General features: G+C 41.5%; 2 protein-coding genes across 4 annotated transcripts in view; one reads left to right on the top strand and one right to left on the bottom strand.

Moving 5' to 3' along the window:
* The window catches only part of LOC133404934 (trichohyalin-like), a 42,945-nt gene extending 39,203 nt beyond the window's left edge, over positions 1-3,742 (top strand). Inside the window, exons 19-21 of one of the 2 annotated variants that reach the window (XM_061681466.1) lie at positions 1,616-1,763; positions 2,409-2,480; positions 2,563-3,742. In XM_061681466.1, coding sequence (XP_061537450.1) covers positions 1,616-1,763; positions 2,409-2,480; positions 2,563-2,589 — 247 coding nt within the window. In that variant the 3' untranslated portion in view covers positions 2,590-3,742. The remainder of the gene's footprint in view (positions 1-1,615; positions 1,764-2,408; positions 2,481-2,562) is intronic. The other variant, XM_061681467.1, reaches the window with a different exon arrangement.
* A 1,104-nt stretch (positions 3,743-4,846) lies between these two features.
* The window catches only part of sidt2 (SID1 transmembrane family, member 2), a 39,569-nt gene continuing 21,263 nt past the window's right edge, over positions 4,847-23,152 (bottom strand). For both annotated transcript variants that reach the window (XM_061681150.1, XM_061681148.1), the window contains 13 exons: positions 22,487-22,560; positions 22,297-22,363; positions 22,146-22,219; positions 21,934-22,057; positions 18,856-18,973; positions 12,068-12,204; positions 11,884-11,992; positions 9,286-9,362; positions 6,975-7,021; positions 6,792-6,897; positions 6,607-6,717; positions 5,520-5,633; positions 4,847-5,433 (listed from right to left, as the gene is read on the bottom strand). In XM_061681150.1, the coding sequence (XP_061537134.1) occupies positions 5,371-5,433; positions 5,520-5,633; positions 6,607-6,717; positions 6,792-6,897; positions 6,975-7,021; positions 9,286-9,362; positions 11,884-11,992; positions 12,068-12,204; positions 18,856-18,973; positions 21,934-22,057; positions 22,146-22,219; positions 22,297-22,363; positions 22,487-22,560 (1,221 nt within the window). In that variant the 3' untranslated portion in view covers positions 4,847-5,370. The remainder of the gene's footprint in view (positions 5,434-5,519; positions 5,634-6,606; positions 6,718-6,791; positions 6,898-6,974; positions 7,022-9,285; positions 9,363-11,883; positions 11,993-12,067; positions 12,205-18,855; positions 18,974-21,933; positions 22,058-22,145; positions 22,220-22,296; positions 22,364-22,486; positions 22,561-23,152) is intronic.

Consider the following 23,152-nt stretch of genomic DNA (forward strand, 5'->3'; position numbering starts at 1 on the left):
TGGAAGAGTTGTGTGTGTGTGGAAACAAGCGGAGCAGGAAAAAGGAGTGAGAATTCATGCTGGTGGCATGCGTGATTCCGTTTTTTTGGTTGTCTCAGCAAAAGTGGAAAGAATGAAACAAAATACGCTTTTGACAATTAATGACAACAGATCAGAAGAAGCACTTTCCTAGAAGAGCCAGAGCGCGACGTTGACATCACGAAACAGTTGGCCGTCGACATATAGCTTGTCGACAACTAGCCACGCTCGTTTGCCTTTCTCACGGTGATTCTTCATTCATCGGGTACAAGATTATACACCTCTGATGCAAGAAGCGCCGCCATGTTTTTCGTCTTCGGAAATCATGCAATCTCTCGCATTGTCACAGCATGCTCCCGCCTCCCCGCTTAAACGTTTCATAACTGATAGAATCATTGAATAGGGACTCTAAAGATACTACGAAAGCAACTCCCAAGACGTTTTGAAGGCAAATAAAAAAGCCAAATCAGTGGCCTGATGTCAACCCAATAGAGTATGCTTTTCACTCACTGAAGCAAAAGTGAAGGCAGTGAGGGCAACAAAGCCTGGCATTTTAATTATTTGTATTTGTTTCACCCTAAAAAAGTAATCCAAGTTCACTGTTAATTGTTAAAATTTGAGGAGCTACATTCCATTTTGACAGGCTTGGAAGGTAAATTCCCAGAAACCTTCCAACCATCCCATTTCCATATGGCATATCCTGGCTGACTTTGGGTGGGATGCACTCTGGACTCGTCAGCCAGCCAATCGCAAGGCTTATACTAACAAACAACCATTCACGTTCAGAGTCTTCAATGACCCATGTTTTTGGAATGCGGGTAGAAGTTGGAGCACCAGAGGAAACCCTCAAGCACAAGGAGAACATAAAAATCCGCCAGGGCTGCAACCTCAGAACTCTGAGGAAGGTGTGCTAACGAATCGCCCCTCCCTAGAAACCTGTATTGTATTATACTCATTCATTCATTCATCTTCCATTCCGCTTCTCCTCACTAGAGTCACGGGCATGCTGGAGCCTATCCCAGATATCTTCGGGCGAGAGGCGGGGTACACCCTGAACTGGTTGCCAGCCAATCGCAGGGCACATAGAAACAAACAACCATTGCCACTCACATTCATACCTACGGGCAATTTAGAGTCTTCAACCTACCGTGCATGTTTTTGGGATGTGGGAGGAAACCGGAAGCCGGAGAAAACCCACGTAGGCACGGGGAGAACATGCAAACTCCACACAGGCGGGGTCGGGATTTGAACCCCAGTCCTCAGGACTGTGAGGCAGATGTGCTAACGACTCGCCCCTCCCTGGAAACCTGTATTGTATTATATTGTTGTTATAATATACTGCATGTATTCCTGCTTGCTCTTGACCAGGAAGTTCCCCAACAATGTTTTGACTTAACAATATACCCTCTTAATCACAACCAGTCACTGGTGTAATTTGAATGACCGACAAATAAGAATTACCAATGATTGCACAAAGAGCGTTTGAAAAGTAAACAGAGAAGTCATGAAATTTGTGTTTTATCGTGTGTGTTATTTAAATTGCGTAAGTAATGGAAATGTTATGGGTGAGGTTTTTTTATTTTACATTTTTTTGTAGGTATCAAAATGTGGACCTGTCGGCTCAGCCCACTCAAAGGAGACCGTACCTTGAGCATCTGAAGGCAGAAACAGAAGAGGAGCTGCAGCAGGAGAACAGCAGACATCCGGACGACGTTGTGAAAAACGTCAATTTATTCCAACCTGAGGTAGCGTTTTACCATTCATTCATCCATCCATCCATCCATCCATCCATCCATTTTCTACAGCACTAGTCCTCATTGCTGGAGCTTATCCTGATCACAGCACGATGTGTATTTGTTCTAGCACTTAAAAATGATAGAGTAGAAGGCAATGGTTGGACACACTCGTTTAAGCTATTAATGAGAAGGGGTGAAACCTTTGACTGCAACTCTGCATTCTTTGAATTTGAAACTGGGGGTGGGCGGTTGGATGTAACCTCTGCCTCCCCAACTGAACCTTCTGCCACCCCAGGTAAAACCTTCTAGAACCACCACTGCCATGGTTCTTGTTTTTTCCCACCCCAAGTACCCTAGATCCAATCAATCAAGATCTCAGCCGCGGTGAACCACTAATTGATTTTCTAACTCATGTCGTCATCCGCTGAGGCTGGAAAAATTAACATGCCTATTTTGACATAGTAAGACGTACAAAGTACAGAACTGTTTTCAAATCTATGGAATAAAAGTAAAAGTCTTCAAAACGTAACACTTACCGGTAAGTACCCAAAATATCGACCCGGATATTGTAGCGATTTATACTTGGGTACTTCCCACCGCAGAGGTTAAATGATGCACAACATCCATGTCACATTTGCTGATCATGTGTCTCAGCAGCTAGAAGACATTAAACTCAACGATCTGACCGATTCATTCTTCTGCGGGACTCTTGAGCTGATGGGACAGGTAATGTGCTTTTTATTAATTCAAACTTATTAATGCTAATGAATGACATGATTCATTGTTGTATGTCATCTTGTTCTATTAGGCCACCCCACAGACATGGCCCAAGTAGCAGCATCAGAACACCTACACGTTGCGACCAAAAGTTCAGAAGTACCACACCATGTCCTGCGATTCTCAGTAGATTGCTTTTAATGCTTGCTTGCTGGTATAACTGTCTCTGTACTCAACCCTGCATAGGAACTTTCAATGGTAGGAAAATAATTTTGTCACTTTTTCTTTCATGCAACTGTGTGCATCTTATGTACATATGGATAATGCCCATGCATGCATTTTCTATAGCACTGCTCATTCGGGTCATGGGTCAGCTGGAGTGTAACCCAGCTGACTTTGGGCGAGAGGTGGTGTACACCCTGGACTGGTCTGCAACCAATTGCAGATGGATGATAGCTTTTAAAATTGCATACTGAACAAAGTCAAAATCTGGATCTCTTACTGTATGTTTAAGGCAGCTTAAATTGGAACATGTTCAGATACGTCTATCAGATCACATCAGCGCAGACAATTTGGAATGCTAAATGTATTTTGTTGAGCCTTAATAATTGGCTAGTGCTTGCTTATTGCAGGGTTCAGTTGTTTATTGTGTGAGTGCGGTTCTAAACCTGCTCCATTAGTAAAGTGCCCTGAGATAACTTCTGTTGTGAATTGGCACAATATAAAATTTCATGTTTCATAATTTCAATGATTTTTGCAGTCATTTTATCACCGCAAATGTCTTTGGTGCGTGTTGCATTCACTTAACTTTTACTCAATCGAGTTGTGCATTCACTTAACTTTTACTCAATCGAGTTGTGCCATCAAAGACAGACACACCTTTAAAGCAGTGTAGTGTGCAATTCATCCATCCATCCATTTTCTGAGCCGCTTCTCCTCACTAGGGTCGCGGGCGTGCTGGAGCCTATCCCAGCTGTCATCGGGCAGGAGGCGGGGTACACCCTGAACTGGTTGCCAGTCAATCGCAGGGCACATAGAAACAAACAACCATTCGCACTCACAGTCATGCCTACGGGCAATTTAGAGTCTCCAATTTATGCATGTTTTTGGGATGTGGGAGGAAACCGGAGTGCCCGGAGAAAACCCACGCAGACACGGGGAGAACATGCAAACTCCACACAGGCGGGACCGGGGATTGAACCCGGGTCCTCAGAACTGACGCTCTAACCAGTCGGCACGGTGGACGTTTTTTTTTTTTTCTGTACTTTGAATGTGTTTTCTGTTTTTAAATGCTTTTAATCATGTAAAGCACCTTGTGAATGAAATGCACAATATAAATAAATTTGCCTTGCCTTTTGGGGTAGGAGTCATCAGTGTGTCACATCTTGATGTAGCAAATGGCAAAATGTTCCCACTCTTGGCAAAAATGCTCCAAATGTGTCAGATATGAGGGCATCTCTTGAGCACAACCCTCTTCAGGATCAGGCCACATATGTGGGATCGGATTCAGGTCTTGACTCTCGCTAGGCCATTCCAAAACCTTTAGCATCTTCTAGTGAAGCCAATCTTTTGTTGATTTGGATGTGTGCTTGGTTAGTTGTCATACTGAAAGATGAAGACCTTCTTCCACTTCAGCTTTGTAGCAGAAGCCCGTAGGTTGTGCCAACACTGACTGGTGTTTGGAATTGGTAGTATTCATAATTTCCTCCCTAAGGCCCCAGTTCCAGCTGAAGAAAAACAGACCCAAAAGCAGGTTGCTGCCACCACAATGCTACACTGTAGATCCTGGTTGGTGATGAGCAGTGTTGTTTGCGCCAAACGATTTAAAATTATGGCCAAAAAAATACAACCTTGGTTTCATCAGGCCATAACATATTTTTCCATGTTTGGGAGATTTCAAGTGTGTTTTTGCAAAATGTAGCCTGGGTTGGATGTTTTTCTTTGTAAGATAAGGCTTCTGTCTCGGCACCCTACCCCATAGCCCAGGCATATGACGGAGACAGGAGATTGTTTCATGTACTAAACAGTCACCAGAAATCATTCAATGTTACGGTCAGCCTCACTCACTAGTTTTCTTGTCTTTACGTGCTGAATGTCATTTGACGTGAGTTTGAATTCGCAGCCACATCTCAACTTGTGAGGGATTGCTCAACCACATTAATTCTGTTCCTTATTTTATTTTTCACTTCCCTAAAAGTTTTCTCTCAGTTGAGTTGTACAGGTTAGGTCACATTAATGGGAAATGGGAATAGTGGGAAGATTTTGAAATGTTTTATCTTGGACCAATTACAAAAACCTGGCATTTGAACAGGGTTGTGTTGTCTTTTTATATCCACTGTATATAGAAACTAACAGAGAACCAGAGGGGTAGGCTGTGAATCTGACAAGGGAACCTTTATTCAGTAACTGCTGATTGGCGCATCTGACATTACTCCAAAAAAAAAAAACAACCCTGTGTGTCAGATCTGATAATCATGGCAAAATAGTTGGGTTGGCTGGCTTCGTTGTGACTCACACAATCGCAACACTGACTGCCATTGCGGTTTGTCAAAACAGATTTGACCAATACCCATACAGCGTATAAACATTCATTTTCAGTGAAACTGTTTCAATACATTATCAACAATAATCATATGGATGCGGATTGGCATTTTAGCTAAGTAGCCTATGTTATCTTCAATGTAGACAGTAAACAAGTAGAACAGTATTACTGATGGCAAAATTGGTCAGCATCAGTCAACTGCTGATTGGAGGGAGCGGTGACCTTACCCCGCCCTGAGCAGCTGATTGGGCCGTGTACATTGACGGCTTGCAAGGCTACTGGCTCTGCTTTAGGACATGCACAGACCAAAAAGGACAATAAGGCAAATGACGAGAGCGCGTTTCAGATCTGTTCAATCTAGAACACGTAGATCTTGTCTCTCTGGATGGTGTCAAGGTCATCATCCATGGTGAGCAGAACCTGAAGTTTGAATTGGAGAGATGAGTTAGTACCAGTGCATTTTCTCTGTTTGTACGCTGGGAGACCAACAAGACCACGGTACTTGCCAAGAAGGATCCGAACATGGCGATGGAAGAGAGGAAGTGCCAAATGTCGTGATCATCGAAGAACGAAAGCAGGATGCAGTCTCGGTTGTGCTCACGTGATTCTGCTGGTGTTTTCTGTATCAAAACAAATGTGACGCAGCATTAGGAAGAGCAAAAGGTTTGTGTGTGGGGCGTATGGAAAGCCGTTTGAGCATTTATTCCATTTCCTCGATACCCAACGTGTACCAGTACTGCTTTTTGTCCTCACCATTATGAATTCAGCACACACTTTTCCACGAGGGGCACTTCACTCCTAATACGACCTGAAGCTGGATATCCTTGATAAATGGTCAAAAAAACTGTAGGAAAACTACATATTATATATACATATACTTTCCCAGCTGTACCACCCTTTCAAAACCGGGTCAATCTCGCTGCTTCGCATCGTCTGTGTTAGTACCTCCTCGTCCGGGTTCTCAACGTCGTGTATCCTCTATCTAGCTCTAGGGTCTCGTGCTGCCTCTTTGGCGTCCTCGTATGTTTTCACGCAGTCCTCCCAGTGGCTTCATCATTTTGGCGAGTGGGGCCTGAAGTCGAATTCCTTCTTGTTTCAATCTTCTTTTTAATACTTGCATAGACTTCGGTCGCATAATCATGATCGAAGAAGACTTGTTTGTTTCCTATCGTTACAGTTTTAATTTCTTTGCCCCCATACCTTTTGTAAGATCACGCCTTCGGTGTCAAATTGTAGAAAGTTGGCGACAATAGATTTTGGAGTCGCCTCTGGGCCAGGTTTCTTCGTTGCGATCATCAAACCACTTTTCTCAACCAGAATTGGCCAACCGCGCGTCCACTCACTCCGCCATCTTGCCCTCCCCGAGTCATATAATTCTTAAGTAACTAGTCATTCTACCATTGCGCTCAATTGGCTTTGGAGGACTACGTCTTAAACTTGAGTCATATAATTCTTAACTAGTTGTTCTACCACTGAGCTCAATTGGCTTACTAGTGAGCAAAAGAGCATACTAGTACATGGACGTTAAGCTGGATATCAGGGACGTGTAATAAATGCTCAAACGGCTTTGAACAGTAAGTGCGTATAACCGACCTGCCAGGTGCTGAGACCCTGGAAGAAGAAATAGAGCGCAAAGCCCCACACCACAGCCGTGAAAAGAATACACACCATGGCCAGACACTGGATTGCCTCACCACTGCGGAGCTATAACACAAATGGGACAGGTTAAAAAAGAATGCAGGTTCGGTCATGTGACGTCCTGTGCAAATCATCCACACCTTCATAATTATGTAGAAGGCGAAGTAGAGCAGAAGGTTACAGATGGCGATAGCCAGTAGGTAGGAGGCAAAGTCACTGGGCCTCTCGATGAGGCCGTAGGCGGCGCTGCAGAGAAAAACAACTCTGCTCAGATCACATTCACTGCACTTTTACTGCAAAACACACACACACAGTTTACTCACAGCGACCAGTTGACAATGTTCCCCATCACCAGCAGAACCATACGATCCTAACGACACACACACACACACACCGGACATTTTCTCTCCTCTCTACCACTTATGCAAGTAACTTTCATATTCATGTTCATATTTTTTGTCTGTCAAGTGGCAAAATTGGGATATATCACATGGGTTATGGAAGTGTTGTTTTTTTGTTTTTGTTTTTTTTTTTTAAATAATAATAATAATCATTTAAAAAAGGCATGGAATCTCCAGTTCAGAATCAGATGTCTTCCAAATGTGGATATAAATCTGATATCAGGTATCTGCCAGTGCGACTGCAGCATAAACACAGATCAGATTTACCCTAAATGCGACCTTGACATCAAAATAGAGGTAATGTGCCAGAAAATTTGAATACAGAGGGAAAGTCCATTTATTTCAATACTTTGTTTCAAAAAATGAAAGTTGTACGTTATATTAGTTCACCACACAAAGTGAAATATTAAAAGCCTTTATTTGTTTCAATGTTGATGATTATGGCAGAGAGTCAAAACAATAAATCCAGTATTTCACAAAATTAGAATATCATGACAAAGTCCAACATTGTAGGCTCTCTGTGTCCCAATCTTGTGAGCTAATTAACGCAAAACACATGCAGAGGTTTGACTCAGTCTTTAAATGGTCTCAGTCGGTTTTAGTGGGCTTCAGATTCATGGGGAAGACTGCTGATTGACGATTGTGCAGAAAACCATCATTGACATCCTCCATAAGTTGAAAGGTCTCAAAAAGAAATTGCAAAAGAAGCTGGTCCTCTTCAGATGAAAGGAAAGTTTGCATTTCATTTGGAAATCAAGGTCCCAGAGTTTGGAGGAAAACCGGAGAAGCACAAAACTCCAGCTGCTTGAAGTCCGATGTGAAGTTTCCACAGTCAGCAATTGTTAGGGGAGCCATGTCATTTACTGGGTGTGGGTCCATTGTTTTTAAATCAACTCCACAGCCAACGCAGCTGTCTACCAAGAAATTCTAGAGCACTTCATTTCACTTTGTGTGTAGTGAACTAATATACACTTTTTGAAACAAATTATTAAAATAAACCGACTTTCCCTCGATATTCAAGCGTTTTGGCACATAAGTGTACACTAATCGGGGACATAAAAACACCTGCTGTAAATCTAAACCAGCAAAAGCATAAACTAGGGATATGCTAAGTTTGGCCAGGTGCACTTTTTATTTTTGGACAACCGCATACAATGCATGCATCAGAAGGTTGCAAGTTAAAATATTGAAAGACATCATTTTTATTTAAAAACAAAAACGTCATCCCAGGTAGGGACGTCCTGATCCGATCTTTGAGATCTGAAATTGGTCCGATGTCAGCAAAAAAGACAAGGATCGTATTATTTCGGACTGGATCTAAAAGCTCTGATTTTGCCACTCTTATACATGCAGTCCAATCCATGCGGCGCCCAGACGGCATGCAGAGCCCACGTGATCATAACAACAGGTTGCTAAGGTGCTAACATAGTAGCGAGGAGTAAGAGTGAATGTTGCTTGCTTAAAGTCGTTTATTGACACTCCAGTTGAAGTTCATTGTAAAAGTAGACAGATAAAAGAATTACACCTATTGAATGCATTCTTTGTTTTTGTTCACAAAAATCGGTAGCTTAAAGCTAACACACAATGAATGAAAAACACCACTGACGAACTAACGAAAATTAGCATCGAACTTGCGGCACATATCACAAAATAATTAATATTGGTACACAAACGCAATATAAACAGGCAATATAACAATACTCTGGCATATATTATTCAAACTCTGTGGAAAATGAGTGATATTCCAGCGTGCCATCTACTTTCTTTGGTGCTACAAGTGTGTGTCTTATTGCATGCGCCACACTGCCCCTCAGAAGTCAAGACGTGCACAAGAGTTACTTTATGTAACCCATTGGTGAATGAAAATAAATTAAAAAGATTTTTTCCTCAGACCTACTGTTTCTGACTATTGTTCTCCGTTTCAGTAATATCACTTGATCAAGTCATTCCACACAACAAAATAAGTAAATTATGTATGATTATTGCTGAAAATCGGATCGGACCGATATCGGCCAAAACTCAAGGCTGAAATATCGAGATCGGATCAGAAATGAAAAAGTTGGATTAGGACATCCCTCCTCCCAGGACAACCAAACAGTATCAAGATTTAGTTTGGAAATCTGAACAAATTGGAGGTCGAACAGTGTCACCGAACCATATATGTTCAACCTTAAAGGTGCCCCTCTTTTTGTTAGTAAGCTCGTGTTAACTACACTGTGCAGACATTACTCACAATGTACATGGGCCCAGTGCATTGTCTAATGCAATCTGTGTAGACCACATAAACCATCCTCCGCAGCACGCCAGAGTCTGAAACAGAAATCATCCCCATCATTCAAATTTAGATCAATGCCAGCGAAGGCTTTGTAGAACCCGTTTCATGATTTTCATCATCCATATAAACTGTAAACTTGGACATTCTTATAGTTGACAACATTCCACATCGGTGGCCTTATGGCATCCTTACGTAGCTGTAGAATGTCTGTGCATTTCCTCGCCAAATGGATTGCTAATGGCCTCGTTGTATTTAAAGATGTGAAACATTGGCTTTTTAATGTTTTGTATACAAATAGCTTGCCCACACACCAACTGTGAAATGAGACCCCCAAGTAAATCTTTTGTCATCTACCAACTGTAAAAAAAAGATCTATAAGCAGACCGACAACCGAGGGAGGGCAGGTCCCAGGAGTCAAGCCAAGAGAAATGTAAATACCCGCCATCCACCCTATTACTATGGTTACCAGGTCCCCAACCTGCAAATGTTATCCCTGTCCTGTGGTCGTGTGTAGTGGGGTGTCGTGTATTAAAATTGGGGAGATTGGTGGGTGTGAGACGAGACGGTCACGGGGCAATGATGACCCGCAACCGTCACCTCCACCCTGGCCAACCAGTAGAGGTACGTGATTTAGATTATTTAACAGCTGAGATATTAATGCCTAGATAGTTGATATTCCATGTCGGAATAGGAAAGCTTGGATTTTGATCCGCAGGATTCCATGAGTTAGTCGTTAGAAGGAGTATTGTTGATTGTGACCAATTGTTAGAATATTCTGATAACTGTGAAAATGTCTTAATTTGAAGTGATGACTTGGGTTCTTGTAAATAAAGTACACCATCTGCGTAAAGATTGAGTTTGTGTTCTGACACAGGAGTGCAACTACCTTTAATACTGGTGTTCTGCCGTATCGCTATTGCCAGTGGTTCTATAAAATATTTGTGGTGACGGTTGCTTTGGGTGAGTTGTATATCGTTGCCATCCAGTGAACATATGAATGACCAAAGCCAAATTTGTCGAAGTACTGCAAAAAGAAAAGACCGGTTAACTTTGTCGAAAGCTTTTTCTGCATCTAGTAACAATAATTGTTTTTAGACATACTGATTAGGCCTGACGTTGGTGGAGCTCTGTCCTTTAATAAAAGCTGTTTTGTCACAATGTGTTATCGACGGGAGAATTTTTTCTAGTCTGTCGGCTAAAGCCTGCGAAATGATTTTGATGTCCATGTTAATTAGAGACAGCGGTCGATAATTAGCTGAATGATGGGATCCGCTAGCTCGCATGACAAAGCGATTGAAAGTTCCGTCGATGAAATCTTCGAGTGGATCCACGATGGATTCTTGGCCGTTAGCAGGGATTGGAAAAAATTCATCAATAATAATCAGCTCTGCAAAAAGAAAAAAAATGTAGATGAGGAGGAAATTAAATCTCGGGGTTGCTAATCTGATTTTTGCAGCATAGACAGCAAATTTCATCTGGGAAATCTCGCTGTCTTTCGTGGTGTCGAGCATGTCTGACCTGTTCCCTGACCTGGCTAGCTAATAACTTAAATAAAATATGAATTGCAGGATACATTGACCATGGTAACTTCAAATGTAGGTTACGACAATATGCGTCAATTTGGCGACAAGCCGAGGCCCGGCCGGCTGCTGCAGGCTGCGCAGCAACGCGGGCTCACCCAGCATTTTACGACGCGGACAGAAAACTAAACCCCTCAGTAGTGGCGACCACTCTAAGAATGAAAAGAAACTATGAGAGAATGCGCATGCACAGGCAGGGCTTTTCACACGGCCGAACAATTGGGTAGCCCCGTCTGCAATTGGTGTGTTGGCAAACATATCAACAAATACCCAGAAGAATCAAGTGTTATGGCCGTAACAAGCACCCTATCATTCTGCATTCATTGCAAGTCTCCTTTAAAAGATCGTTACTACTAGTGTTAGAAAAAAGTTGTAAAACCAGTAGTGCAAATTCCTGTCATCTTATTCAAACGGTTAAAAGACAAAATTTTCATCAATATTTTTTTTATACATTCAAATTTTCAATTTGGTACGATTGTCATTGTTAATGGGTGTTATAACTTTGTCAAGATCTATGCCAGGGTACATACAAACATTAATATAGACCTAGGCTAGCCAAAGTATGATATGGTAAATAGAATAAATACATGAGTAAAATGAACAATTTTACCTTTGAATTTTTTTAAAATATATGGTTAGCTGAATATAAGCAGTGGTGGGTGGTTAATAGATTAATTAATTATTATTAATAATTAATTAAATCTCTTGGCCAGGTCACTCTTGAAAAAGGTTTTTAATCGAAACAAAATATGTATATTAAATGATATTATATAGAGAGATAGATAGATAGATAGATTTTTAAAAACCTGCATAAATCTCCCAGCTGCCGCTGATTATAAATTAATGAATTTGAAATATTTTGTTAAAAAAACCCTTACATAGTTTGCATACACATTTTAACCTTCCCCCCCCAATGAAAGACCTGAAAGTGGCCATGGAGCATCAAAGTTTTCCCACCCCTGACACAACCCATTACCGAGCCTCCATCTGCCCATGTAGTAGAGCTGTGTGCTGAGGAGAAGTGTGGCCAATATGTGGATGACTGAGAAAACGATCCAAAACACAGTGTTTCCTCTCCCGAACACCTGCAAACAACAAAAGCACCTTACAACTGTCACAGTGCATAGTTTTAAGCGTGTTGCTGGCGCATGTGCACGCACCACTCCGAGCACGGAGAAGAAGATGACTGCGGCCAAGCAGGCGTAGGCGGTGTAAGCGCTGGCATTGATGTCAGGGTGTCTCTTCTGGTACAGCTTCAGCATACACAGGCCAGCGATCATATACATGAAGGACGTGTCTGCAAAAATATCACGCACAAATCCGATTTAGCATTGTAACAAAGACAAAACACTTGAAGTCTGTCAGCTGTTGTTCACTTGAGACATGTCTTCTTGTCAACTGACGCCATGGAAACACTCAATTGCAGACCTTCTAAAATCTTAGCAAACCCAACTATTTCCATTTGTCATCGTCTTTTCAGCATTCTGTTCTAACTTTTCAAAGTGCTATCTTATAGTCAATGTTACGCTCCTGAAACGAAAATGAAAAAGTTAGTTTCAGGGAACAAGAGGCACTACTGTGTACCTTTGTGTCAGGCTTCGAGTAAGTCCAAAAGTGTTGTTTTTTTAGTTTTTTTTTTTTTTTTTTTACATTTCTTGCAGATGAGGGTTAACAATTGATTGAAAACTTTAGCGTAACATCTCACACCTGGGTGAGTAGCTAGCATTAAATTGTATTTATTTATTTTATAAAAAGGACACACCAAAGCCAGCATCGGTGACAGGACAGCGAGTGCTAAAGGAAGAGCTGTCCGTCACGGTCTTGTTCGAGTGGAACAACAACTCCATCCCGCCTTCAAGACTAGGGACAACATGTACAAAAGGTGCGTGCGCACAAAAACGTGGCACACGTTTTTCACGACAAAAGTTCAGATGTATCAAGAGTGAAATAACTGTGGAAATGTGCGGTGCCAACTTTATGGCTGGCATACGCACGTTTCTACGGTATTACGTTTGGTGCTTTGGTGACAGTTGATGCTGGGAAACTGTTATAATAAATCTGCACATCAGAGACACATGAACAATTAACACTGATGAACAATTAACGGTAACATTTGATTTCAACAATGTAAAAGAGGCGAGGACTCGGAATTCACTTGTTAACCAGTGTATTTAATCAATCACTGATATTTGTGAGGACACCTATTAATTGATCAAGGTGATCGATCATTTATGCCGTCTAATGCCCTCACAATCTCTTTTTGTGACTCGAGCACATGCACTGAAAAAAAATAGTACATTGGTTGCACATGATTAAAAAAAATTTTTTTAGGAGAAGAGGGGTAAATTATGTAATTTTAACACATTTTAATCATGTGCAACCAATGTACGTGTTCAAATTAAGTACATTCAAAAAGGACTCTTTTAATCAGTGTGTATGGGTGAGGACACAGCCAGTCGGGCGGGCAGCAGCAGCCGGTTGTTCGAGCGTAATTGTGTCGGAGACGCTGGGGTTGCCGGAGGAGATGCCAGGAACGGTGGACGAATCCTCTGCGTCTCTGACACCAAAGTGACTGGGAACGGTGGATGAATCCCCCGAACATGTAGCCGTGGCTGCAACTGCGTGTCCTCTCCTGTGTATTAAAATTATAAATTGAGTAATCAAACAGGAGGACTCTTTAATATGCTGACATGCTTCTATTTGAATTCAAAAGATTTATTACAAATACCATACATACAACATTTACACATGAACCTTTATCTCATAGGGCTGAGTGTAGGTTACTGGTTGAACACATTTGTTGTGAGTTATAAAAATAAATGGTATTTACCTTGGGGGTTGATCAGAGTCAGCCATGTGCTCCCACCACCTCTGAGAGAGCAGTGTCACCAATGATTGCAGCGACTCTCTCCTCAAACGGGGTGAGGCCCTCTGCGCCGCTTCCGCCGCCGCCTGTTTTGGCCACACTTTGGTGGTGGGCAGCTGTCCTCCACTTCACATCCACCTTTGTGTCCGACCACTTCTTTTTTAGTTTAGCATGTGTGCGCTGTTCCGACCCCACAACATTGACAGCCGCACACGGTGTCCCATTCACTCCTCTTTTGCTTGTTGTTGATGCCGGAGGACCGCGTGCCAAAGAGGATTTTTTTGCACACCGCTTCATTGAGCAGCGTCTCAATTTAAGAATTTGTTTTTCTTCATTACCTTGCTCATTTTCTTTTTTTCTGATCATGTAGAGATTGGGATTGTATTTGCAGGTTTCATTTAAATATTATTTGCATATTTAAATGTGGGCGTCGACAGGAAGGAGTCGGCTACTCCAACATGTGCGCTCAATTCTTCGCCGATCGGGATGTAGGAAGGAAATGTGCTTAGATTCATGCATACGCACAGATTCATACATCTGGATATTTTTGTGCGTCCGACGTTTTCTGGATTTGAGCCTACGCCATGTTTCAGTAGGAAATCCACGCTACTGAAACATGGCGTACGCTCAAATCCAGAAAACGTCGCACGCACAAAAATATCCAGATGTATGAATCTGTGCGTATACATGAATCCAAGCACATTTCCTTCGTACATCCCAATCAACATAGAATTGAGCGCACGTTGGAGTAGCCAAACCCTCCCTGTCCACGCCCACACTTAAATATGCAAATCATATTTAAATAAACCCTGCACCTGAGATCCGATCTCTGCATGATCAGAAAAAAAGGAAACTGAGCAAGGTAATGAAGAAAATGTATTTTTCTGAATGTGAAGCTGCTCAATGAAGTGGAGGTGCGGAAGAAAATCCTCTTTTGGCACACTGTCCTCCGGCAGTTAACTCGCGTGAGAGGAGTGAATGGGACAGCTTGTGTGCGGCTGTGTATGCTGTGGAGTCAGAACAGCGCACACACGCTGAACTAAAAAAGAAGTGGTCAGACATTAAGGTGACTGTGCCAGCTGCCCACCGCCAAAGTGTGGCCAAAACAGGCGGAAGAACCGGCGCGGAGGGCCTCACCCCTTTCGAGGAGAGAATCGCTGCAATCATGAGTGACACTACTCTCACATGTGGCTGACTCTGATTACCCCCAAAGTAAATACCTTGTATTTTTTTATAACTCACAACAAATGTGTTCATATAGTAACCTACACTCAGCCCTATGAGAGAAAGGTTCATGCGTAAATGTTGTATGGTATTTGTAATAAAGCTTTTGAATTCAAATAGAACCACATCAGCATATCAAAGAGGATATCAAAACATTTTGATTACTCAATTAATTATTTTCAGGAGAGGACACGCAGTCGCAGCCACGTGCTACATGTTCGCGGGATACGTCCACCGTCCCCGGTGTCTTGAGTGTCACAGACGCGGAGGATTCCTCCAGCGTCGCTCACTGGGGAAAAAAGAAAAAAAAAAAAAAAAAAAAAAAAAACACAAAAAAATAACAAGAGTCCTTTGAATTTACTTAATTTGAACATGTACATCAGTTGCACATATTAAATTTGTTTTTAATTATATAATTTACCCCTCTTCCCCTAAAAAAAAAAAAAAAAAAAAAAAAAGTATGTCATTTGTACATATTTTAATCACGTGCAACCGATGTACATGTTCAAATTAAATTCAAAGGATTCTTTTTTTTTTCCCAGTGCTGGCATCACTGGTGTCACAGACACAGAGGATTCGTCCATCGTTCCTGCCGCCTCCTCCGGCATCCCCAGCGTCTCCGAGGCAATTACGCTGCCGTTGCTGCCGGCCAGACTGGTCGTGTCCTCACCCGTGCTGTGCTGGAGTCACAGGAGGAGATTGTGAGGGCAATAGGCAGCATAGATGATCGCCTTGATCAATTGATAGGCATCCTCACAAATATCAGTGATTCATTTGATAAACTGCTTAACAAATGAATTCTGAGTCCTTGCTTCTTTTACATTAATTGTTGATCAGTGCTAATTGTTCATGTGTCTCTGATGTGTCTCTGATGTGCAGATTTATTATAAGTTTCCCAGCATCAACTCTAAGACTCGCCAATGCACCAACAGCTGTAGAAATGTGCGTACGCCAGCCATGAGACACCGCACATTTCCAGGGTCATTTCACTTTTGATACAGCTGGGTCGGTACGCACGTTTTGGTGCGTACCGACCTTGTGTAAATGAGGCCCCAGGACCACCTCCCGAAGAAGATAATATCGCAGACACGTCTGGCCAAAACGAAATTTTAATGGACCATGATCACGCAATGGGTCCTCATCTAGCTGCTGTGTACCTGGCGCTAGACGAAAAAACGTTCTGAGAGGAAATTTGCCAAATGAGACAGCAGGTCTAGAACCTGAAAATGAAGCAAAGGTTCAGTATTCGTCGTTTTGCGTCCTTGGATAGAGACATGTTTCTTCACCAGATAAGACAAGACAAAGTACACTTAATGTGAGTAACAGGCATAAAAGGAATGCAGCTAATGTTATGTTGTGTAAAGTTGCTTTACATGTTATTTTAAATTTGCTTTATGTTGAAAAATGGATACAACCGAGCTGAGTTACTGTGCTAGTAAGAGTTACGTCATACACACAGTATATATTCATAGGAATATAATTTGACATGCAGACCTTGAAGCCTTTTTCTTTCCTGACAACTGACATGGATGAATTTGCTTAAATGATACAACTGGCATCATTCAGCAAACTTTTCTGTATGTTTTGAAGTGATCCTGTGAAGAATGCAGTCATTTAGCCTGGCATATAGTCATTCGCTTTCAGTTTCAAAAATATTGCATCAGCTCCTGAGCTCCCCCTACTGCTGTGAATTTAATTTACAACCCCAATTCCAATTAAGTTGGGACATTGTGTTAAACATAAATAAAAACAGAATACAATGATTTGCAAATCATGTTCAACCTATATTTATCTGACTACACTACAAAGACAAGATATTTAATGTTAAAACTGATAAACTTTGTTTTTAGCAAATAATCATTAACTTAGAATTTTATGGCTGCAACACGTTCCAAAAAAGCTGGGACAGATGGCAAAAAAGACTGAGAAAGTTGAGGAATGCTCATGAAACATCTGTTTGGAACATTCCACAGGTGAACAGGCTAATTGGGAACAGGTGGGTGCCATGATTGGGTATAAAAGGAGCTTCCCTGAATTGCTCAGCAAGGATGGGGTGAGGTTCACCTCTTTGTGAACAAGTACGTGAGAAAATCGTCGAACAGTTTAAGGACAATGTTCCTCAACGTACAATTGCAAGGAATTTAGGGATTTCATCATCTACAGTCCATATCATCATCAAAAGGTTCGGAGAATCTGGAGAAATCACTGCATGTAAGCGGCAAGGCCGAAAACCAACATTGAATGCCCGTGACCTTCGATCCCTCAGGCGGCACTACATCAAAAACCGACATCAATGTGTAAAGGATATCACCACATGGACTCAGGAACACTTTAGAAAACCAATGTCAGTCAATACAGTTCGGCGCTACATCTGTAAGTGCAACTTGAAACTCTACTATGCAAAGCAAAAGCCATTTATAAACAACATCCAGAAACGCCGCCGGCTTCTCTGGTCCTGAGCTGATATAAGATGGACTGATGCAAAGTGGAAAAGTGTTCTGTGGTCCGACGACTCCCCATTTCAAATTGTTTTTGGAAATTGTGGACGTCGTGTCCTCCGGGCCAAAGACGAAAAGAACCATCCGGACTGTTATGGACGCAAAGTTCAAAGTCCAGCATCTGTGATGGTATGGGGTTGTGTTAGTGCCAATGGCATTGTATAACTTACACAACTGTGAAGGCACCATTAATGCTGAAAGGTACATAGAGGTTTTGGAGCAGCATATGCTGCCATCCAAGCAACGTCTTTTTCACGGACACCCTTGCTTATTTCAGCGAGACAATGCCAAACCACATTCTGACGTGTCACAACAGCGTGGCTTCGTAGTAAAAGAGTGCAGGTACTAGACTGGCCTGCAGTCCAGACCCATCTCCCATTGAAAAGGTGTGGCGCATTATGAAGCGTAAAATACGACAACAGAGACCCCGGACTAGTTGAACAGATGAAGCTGTACATCAAGCAAGAATGGGAAAGAATTGCACCAACAAAGCTTCAACAATTAGTGTCCTCAGTTCCCAAACCTTTATTGAATGTTGTTAAAAGAAAAGGTAATGTAACACAGTGGTAAACATGACCCTGTCCCCAGCTTTCTTGGAACGTGTTGCAGCCATAAAATTCTAAGTTAATGATTATTTTCTAAAAACAAAGTTTATCAGTTTGAACATTATATATCTTGTCTTTGTAGTGTATTCACTTAAATATAGGTCGAACATGATTTACAAATCATTGTATTCTGTTTTTATTTACATTTAACACAACATCCCAACTTCATTGGAATTTGGAATTGGGGTTGTAGGACAAGTTGGCTTTGGGCAAGAATTGGGGCACACCCTGGACTAGTCGCCAGTCAATTGCAGGACACATACAAACAAGCATTCATATTAACCTGGCGAAAACCTACAAGCACGAGGAATGCATGCAAACTCCACAGTCCACACAGAGCGGCCAGAGCAGAGATTCGAGCACCCGAACCTCAGAACTATGACGCATATGTACTAACCGCTAGTTCACCGTGCTGTCCTATTGACACCATTATCCAAGTACAAATTTTCCCCAGACATTCTCAGAGCATTGAATCGATCCCAACTAGACTGTAAAACAAGAATAGTCCAGTTGCGATCAATTCTATGCCCTGAGAATGAAATTACCTGGATGATGAGAATATTCACAGGAACCTTGCCAGGATATGAATCACACTTTGGGGTTAACTACTTCATTTTCAGGTGGAATCAAAATACGTTTCAGAGCATATTCTGTGTTCACATGAACAACCTTCCTCTGTCGATATAACTGTAGCAGGGGAAGAATAAAATAGTGCATGCAGTGTGGTGGTGGTGTGGTGAAATGTGTCATGTTACCAAACTGGAAGTTGGTGTAGTTAGGGCAAACATGGTAACAGGCGCTGAGCAGGCCCTCCATCATGAGAGCTGTGCCCATGGCGTAGAAGAGACCAAAGTGCTTTGGGATGCCACATTCCTGAATGAAGAGAGGAAGGATAACAGGGTGAGCCGTTAGTTTTCAGGGAATACCATTAGGGCTATTGAGCTGTTCTTCATCAACAAACTAGACTGGTTTGGAAACCTTTGTTCAAGACAAGACAAGACATATATACGCCTATGTCAATAAAACACCAAGATGGAATAGTTAACAAGCTTTGAAAACTAAAAAAACAACATCATAAAACAAAATAAAAATTACAACGGTATGCCCATGGTTACAAGGTTAAGAGAAAAGCCAGCACAAATCCTCTTAATTCTTACTATGCTAGCTTTCTGTTTGCAGATATTGATAGTAGTGGGAGCTGCACACACCTCTCATCGCACTGTCTCAATTGTGACTGCACAAAGAAGTTGCCACATAGCTGTAGATGAGTCCAATCGTAATCAGCTGGCAAGTCTTACTACAGGTAATCAGTGGAATTTTGCTAATCTGGAGGGTAAACTGGAGAAAAAAACTTGACGTGCTAGAAAAAAACTTTACTGCAATTTTTGAATCAGCATGCCAATTTTAGTTTTAATCAGCATGAAAATCTAACAACAGAATTTTTTTCAAATTGTTCCCCAGTGTAATGTTTAAAAAAATAAAGACAGAAGTCTGATGCTTTAAAAGTAAAAGTTTATTGATTTTCCTGAATCCAATCTATAGGTACTGTCCTGGGGATAGGTGACTTTTTTCTTCTTCTATCAAATGAAACAATCTTATATATGCAGTGTTTAATGAATGTATTAGGTCACCACCCAGTGAAAGGTTTGTGCCACAGCTGCCCTAAATCTTCGCCACTTCTAGGTTGAATGTACTGCATCTCACTTTGTAAATCCCCAGCCTTAAAAATAGAATGACATTTATAGATAATTTTGATACCCCTAACATTCGATGTAACTTATTTTGTCATTATTTCTATATTTATACTTCCATCCAACAATTTTCCATACCGCTGATCCTCACTAGGGTCGCAGGCGTGCTGGAGCCTACCCCAGCTATCTTCGGGCGAGAAGCGGGGTACAACCTGAACTGGTCGCCAGCCAATCGCAGGTCACATACTGTATAAACAAACAACCATTTGTACTCACACCTACGGGCAATCTAGAGTCTTCAATTAATCTACTATGCATGTTTTTGGGATGTGGGAGGAAACCCGGAGAAAACCCACGCAGGCATGCAGAGAACATGCAAACTCCACACAGGCGAGGCTGGATTTGAACCCGGGTCCTCAGAACTGCGAGGCGGATGTGCCAAGCAGTTTACCACCGAGCCGCCCTTTTTTTTTTTTATTGCATTAATTTACTTATTTTAATGTATCAATGTATCATGACATCACAAATGAATTTGTATTTATTGATCAATGTGCAAACTAATTCCAATGATGTTGGGACCCTGTGTGAAACGTAAAAATAGAATACAATGATTTGCAAATCCTTTTCAACTTACATTAAACTAAATACATTACAAAGACAATAATGTTCAAACTTATCACCTTTGTTTTCCCCCCCAGTATTCACTCATTTTGAATTTGATGCCTGTAACGTTAAAAAAAAAAAGTTTTACATCACCTTTCCTTTTAACAACACTCAATAAGCCTTCAGCTGATAGTTTGTATAATTTTGATAATTTAATAAGCGCTTTACCCTCGCAAAAAAAACTTTTTTTTCCCAGCATTCAGTTAAGAAATTTACATCAATTCCAACTGGGCAGTGGTCTTTATCTATTTTTCTGGTGCTTGGATCACATCTGAAAAGCAATCTTTTTCATGTAGTTAATGCTTGATGGGCTCTAGCTCAAAACACGTCCGTGTGACTTTCCATCGGTCTCGTGCGAGAGGGTCAAATACAGCAAGAACACCCAGACACCCTGGCAGCCCGAGCTCATCTGAGCTGGAGTGACACAAAGTGGAAAAGTGAACCATGGTCTAACAAGTCCACATTTCAAATAATTTTTTGGAATCATGGATATCGCGTCCTCTGGGCCAAAAAGGAAAAGGACCATCCAGATTGTTATCAGCTCAAAGTTCATAAACCAGCATTTGTGATAGTATGGGGTTGTGTTAGTGCCCTGGCATGGTTAACTTGCACATCTGTGAAGGCCCATTAATGCTGAAAGTTACATACAAGTTTTGGATCAATATATGCTGCCATTTTTCATGGATGTCCCAAGCTTATTACAGCAAGACAATGCCCAGCCACATTCTGCACGTCTTACAACAGCATGGCTTTGTAGTAGAGTGTGAATACTAGATTGGGCTGCCAGCAGTCCAGACCTCTTTCCCTTTGAAATTATGAAGCACAAAATACGACAACCAAGACCCTCGACTGTTGAACAACTGAAGTTGTATATCAAGCAAGAACGGAAAACAATTCCACCTACAAAGCTTCAACAATTAGTAGCCTCAGTTTCCAAACGCTTATTGAGTGTTGTTAAAAACAAAGGTGATGTAACACAAATACCTATGTCCTGACGTCTTTGAAATGTGTTACAGGCATCCAATTCAAAATAAGCATTTTCAAAAAACTAAGTTTATCAGTTTGAACAGTAAATATCTTTGTATTGTATTCAATTGAATATATTGTAGGTTGAAAAGGATTTGCAAATCATTGTACTCTATTTTTATTCAAATTTTACACATGTCCCTACTTCATTGCAATTGGGGTATTAATGTCACATTATAGTTACTTGCATTCCTAAAAATAAATTTTAGTTAGTTTTAGTGATTGAATGTTAAGCTTGGTTGAGTGGGCTCAAATTAAAATATCAAAACGTGAATTTGGTTTGAAATTCCTCATTCCTGTTCAAAATGGTAAAACGTCAAGTGCTCACTGTAAATGAGTATGTATCAAATGAGTTAGCGCCATTTACTATTTTTTATGACAGGCAGTCTTATAAATTTGTTGAGCACAGTACAGTGTAGTACAGTATGTCCTGTTGAAACCATGTAATATTACCAGTGCATTAACTTCATGACAGGCCAGTGCTCGATTGTGGACGATGTCTCTCTTGAGGACGATGAGGAGAAAGAGAAGGCCCAGCATTACGTAGCCGAGGTTGCTGAGGATGTTGTTGAATGCACTGCGTAGTGGAACAGTTGTGTGTCAATTGTCACGATACAGATGGAAAGTCTAAAGTAAAATAATAGTTTGTTTGACCAATTACAAACCTGAGAGCACCCAGAGGGTGAGCACACATAAAGTTGTAGTAGCAGATATCCTGGTTCCCCGTAACATTGACAACCTGATAAAAGAAAGATTTTACAGTCTACATGGTAAGATGAATATTGACTTTAAACTGTTTATTTCCCATTAGTGTACCGTTTGATATGTAATGACCAGCTGGATGACCGGCAGGGCATAGAACACAGCGATGGTGGCGATGTTCCTGTTGGGAGCACAGTCATGACACATTAGACTCTTTGTGGGATGCTGACTAAAAACTACCATGGTGTTACAACTTTTGGCATTGTGAGAAAAATCAGAGTGGATATGAGTCTTATATTCTCACCAGAAGTAGATTTGATATTTCTTGCTGAGGACCCGCTTGTCTTTGCGCGACAGGTCGGACACACAAAGATACTTCTGCCATCAGCAAAGGACACAGGGATTATTGACAGCAATTCAGTAAAAACACAAGTGGATGCAATATTACATGAAATTAAATCTTAGCAGGTATCATATACAGCGATGCCAGTTACGCATTACAAAGTAACGCGTTATTCCAAAATGACCACCTTTTTGAGTAACGAACAATGTAACGCGTTACTGCCTTCAGAAAAGTAGTCAGATTACATTTACTCTGCCAAATCAATGTTAGTTACTACTGAGTCAACATTGACTCAAAATCAGCAATCATAGGTTGATGATTATCCCTCATGACAAATAGCAACTTGCTAGATTGAATGACCTCTTCCTACATTAATTTAGTTGAAAATGAGTGTGAGGGGTGGCACGGTCGACGACTGGTTAGCACATCTGCCTCACACTTCTGAGGAACCGGGTTCAAATCCGGCCTCGCCTGCGTGGAGTGTGCATGTTCTCCCCGTGCCTGCGTGGGTTTTCTCCCGGTACTCCGGTTTCCTCCCACATCCCAAAAACATGCATGGTAGGTTAATTGAAGACTCTAAATAGCCCATAGGTGTGAATGTGAATGGGTGTTTGTTTATATGAGCCC

The sequence above is a fragment of the Phycodurus eques genome, chromosome 7 (assembly GCF_024500275.1).
Source record: "Phycodurus eques isolate BA_2022a chromosome 7, UOR_Pequ_1.1, whole genome shotgun sequence".
Classification (NCBI taxonomy): Eukaryota; Metazoa; Chordata; class Actinopteri; order Syngnathiformes; family Syngnathidae; genus Phycodurus; species Phycodurus eques.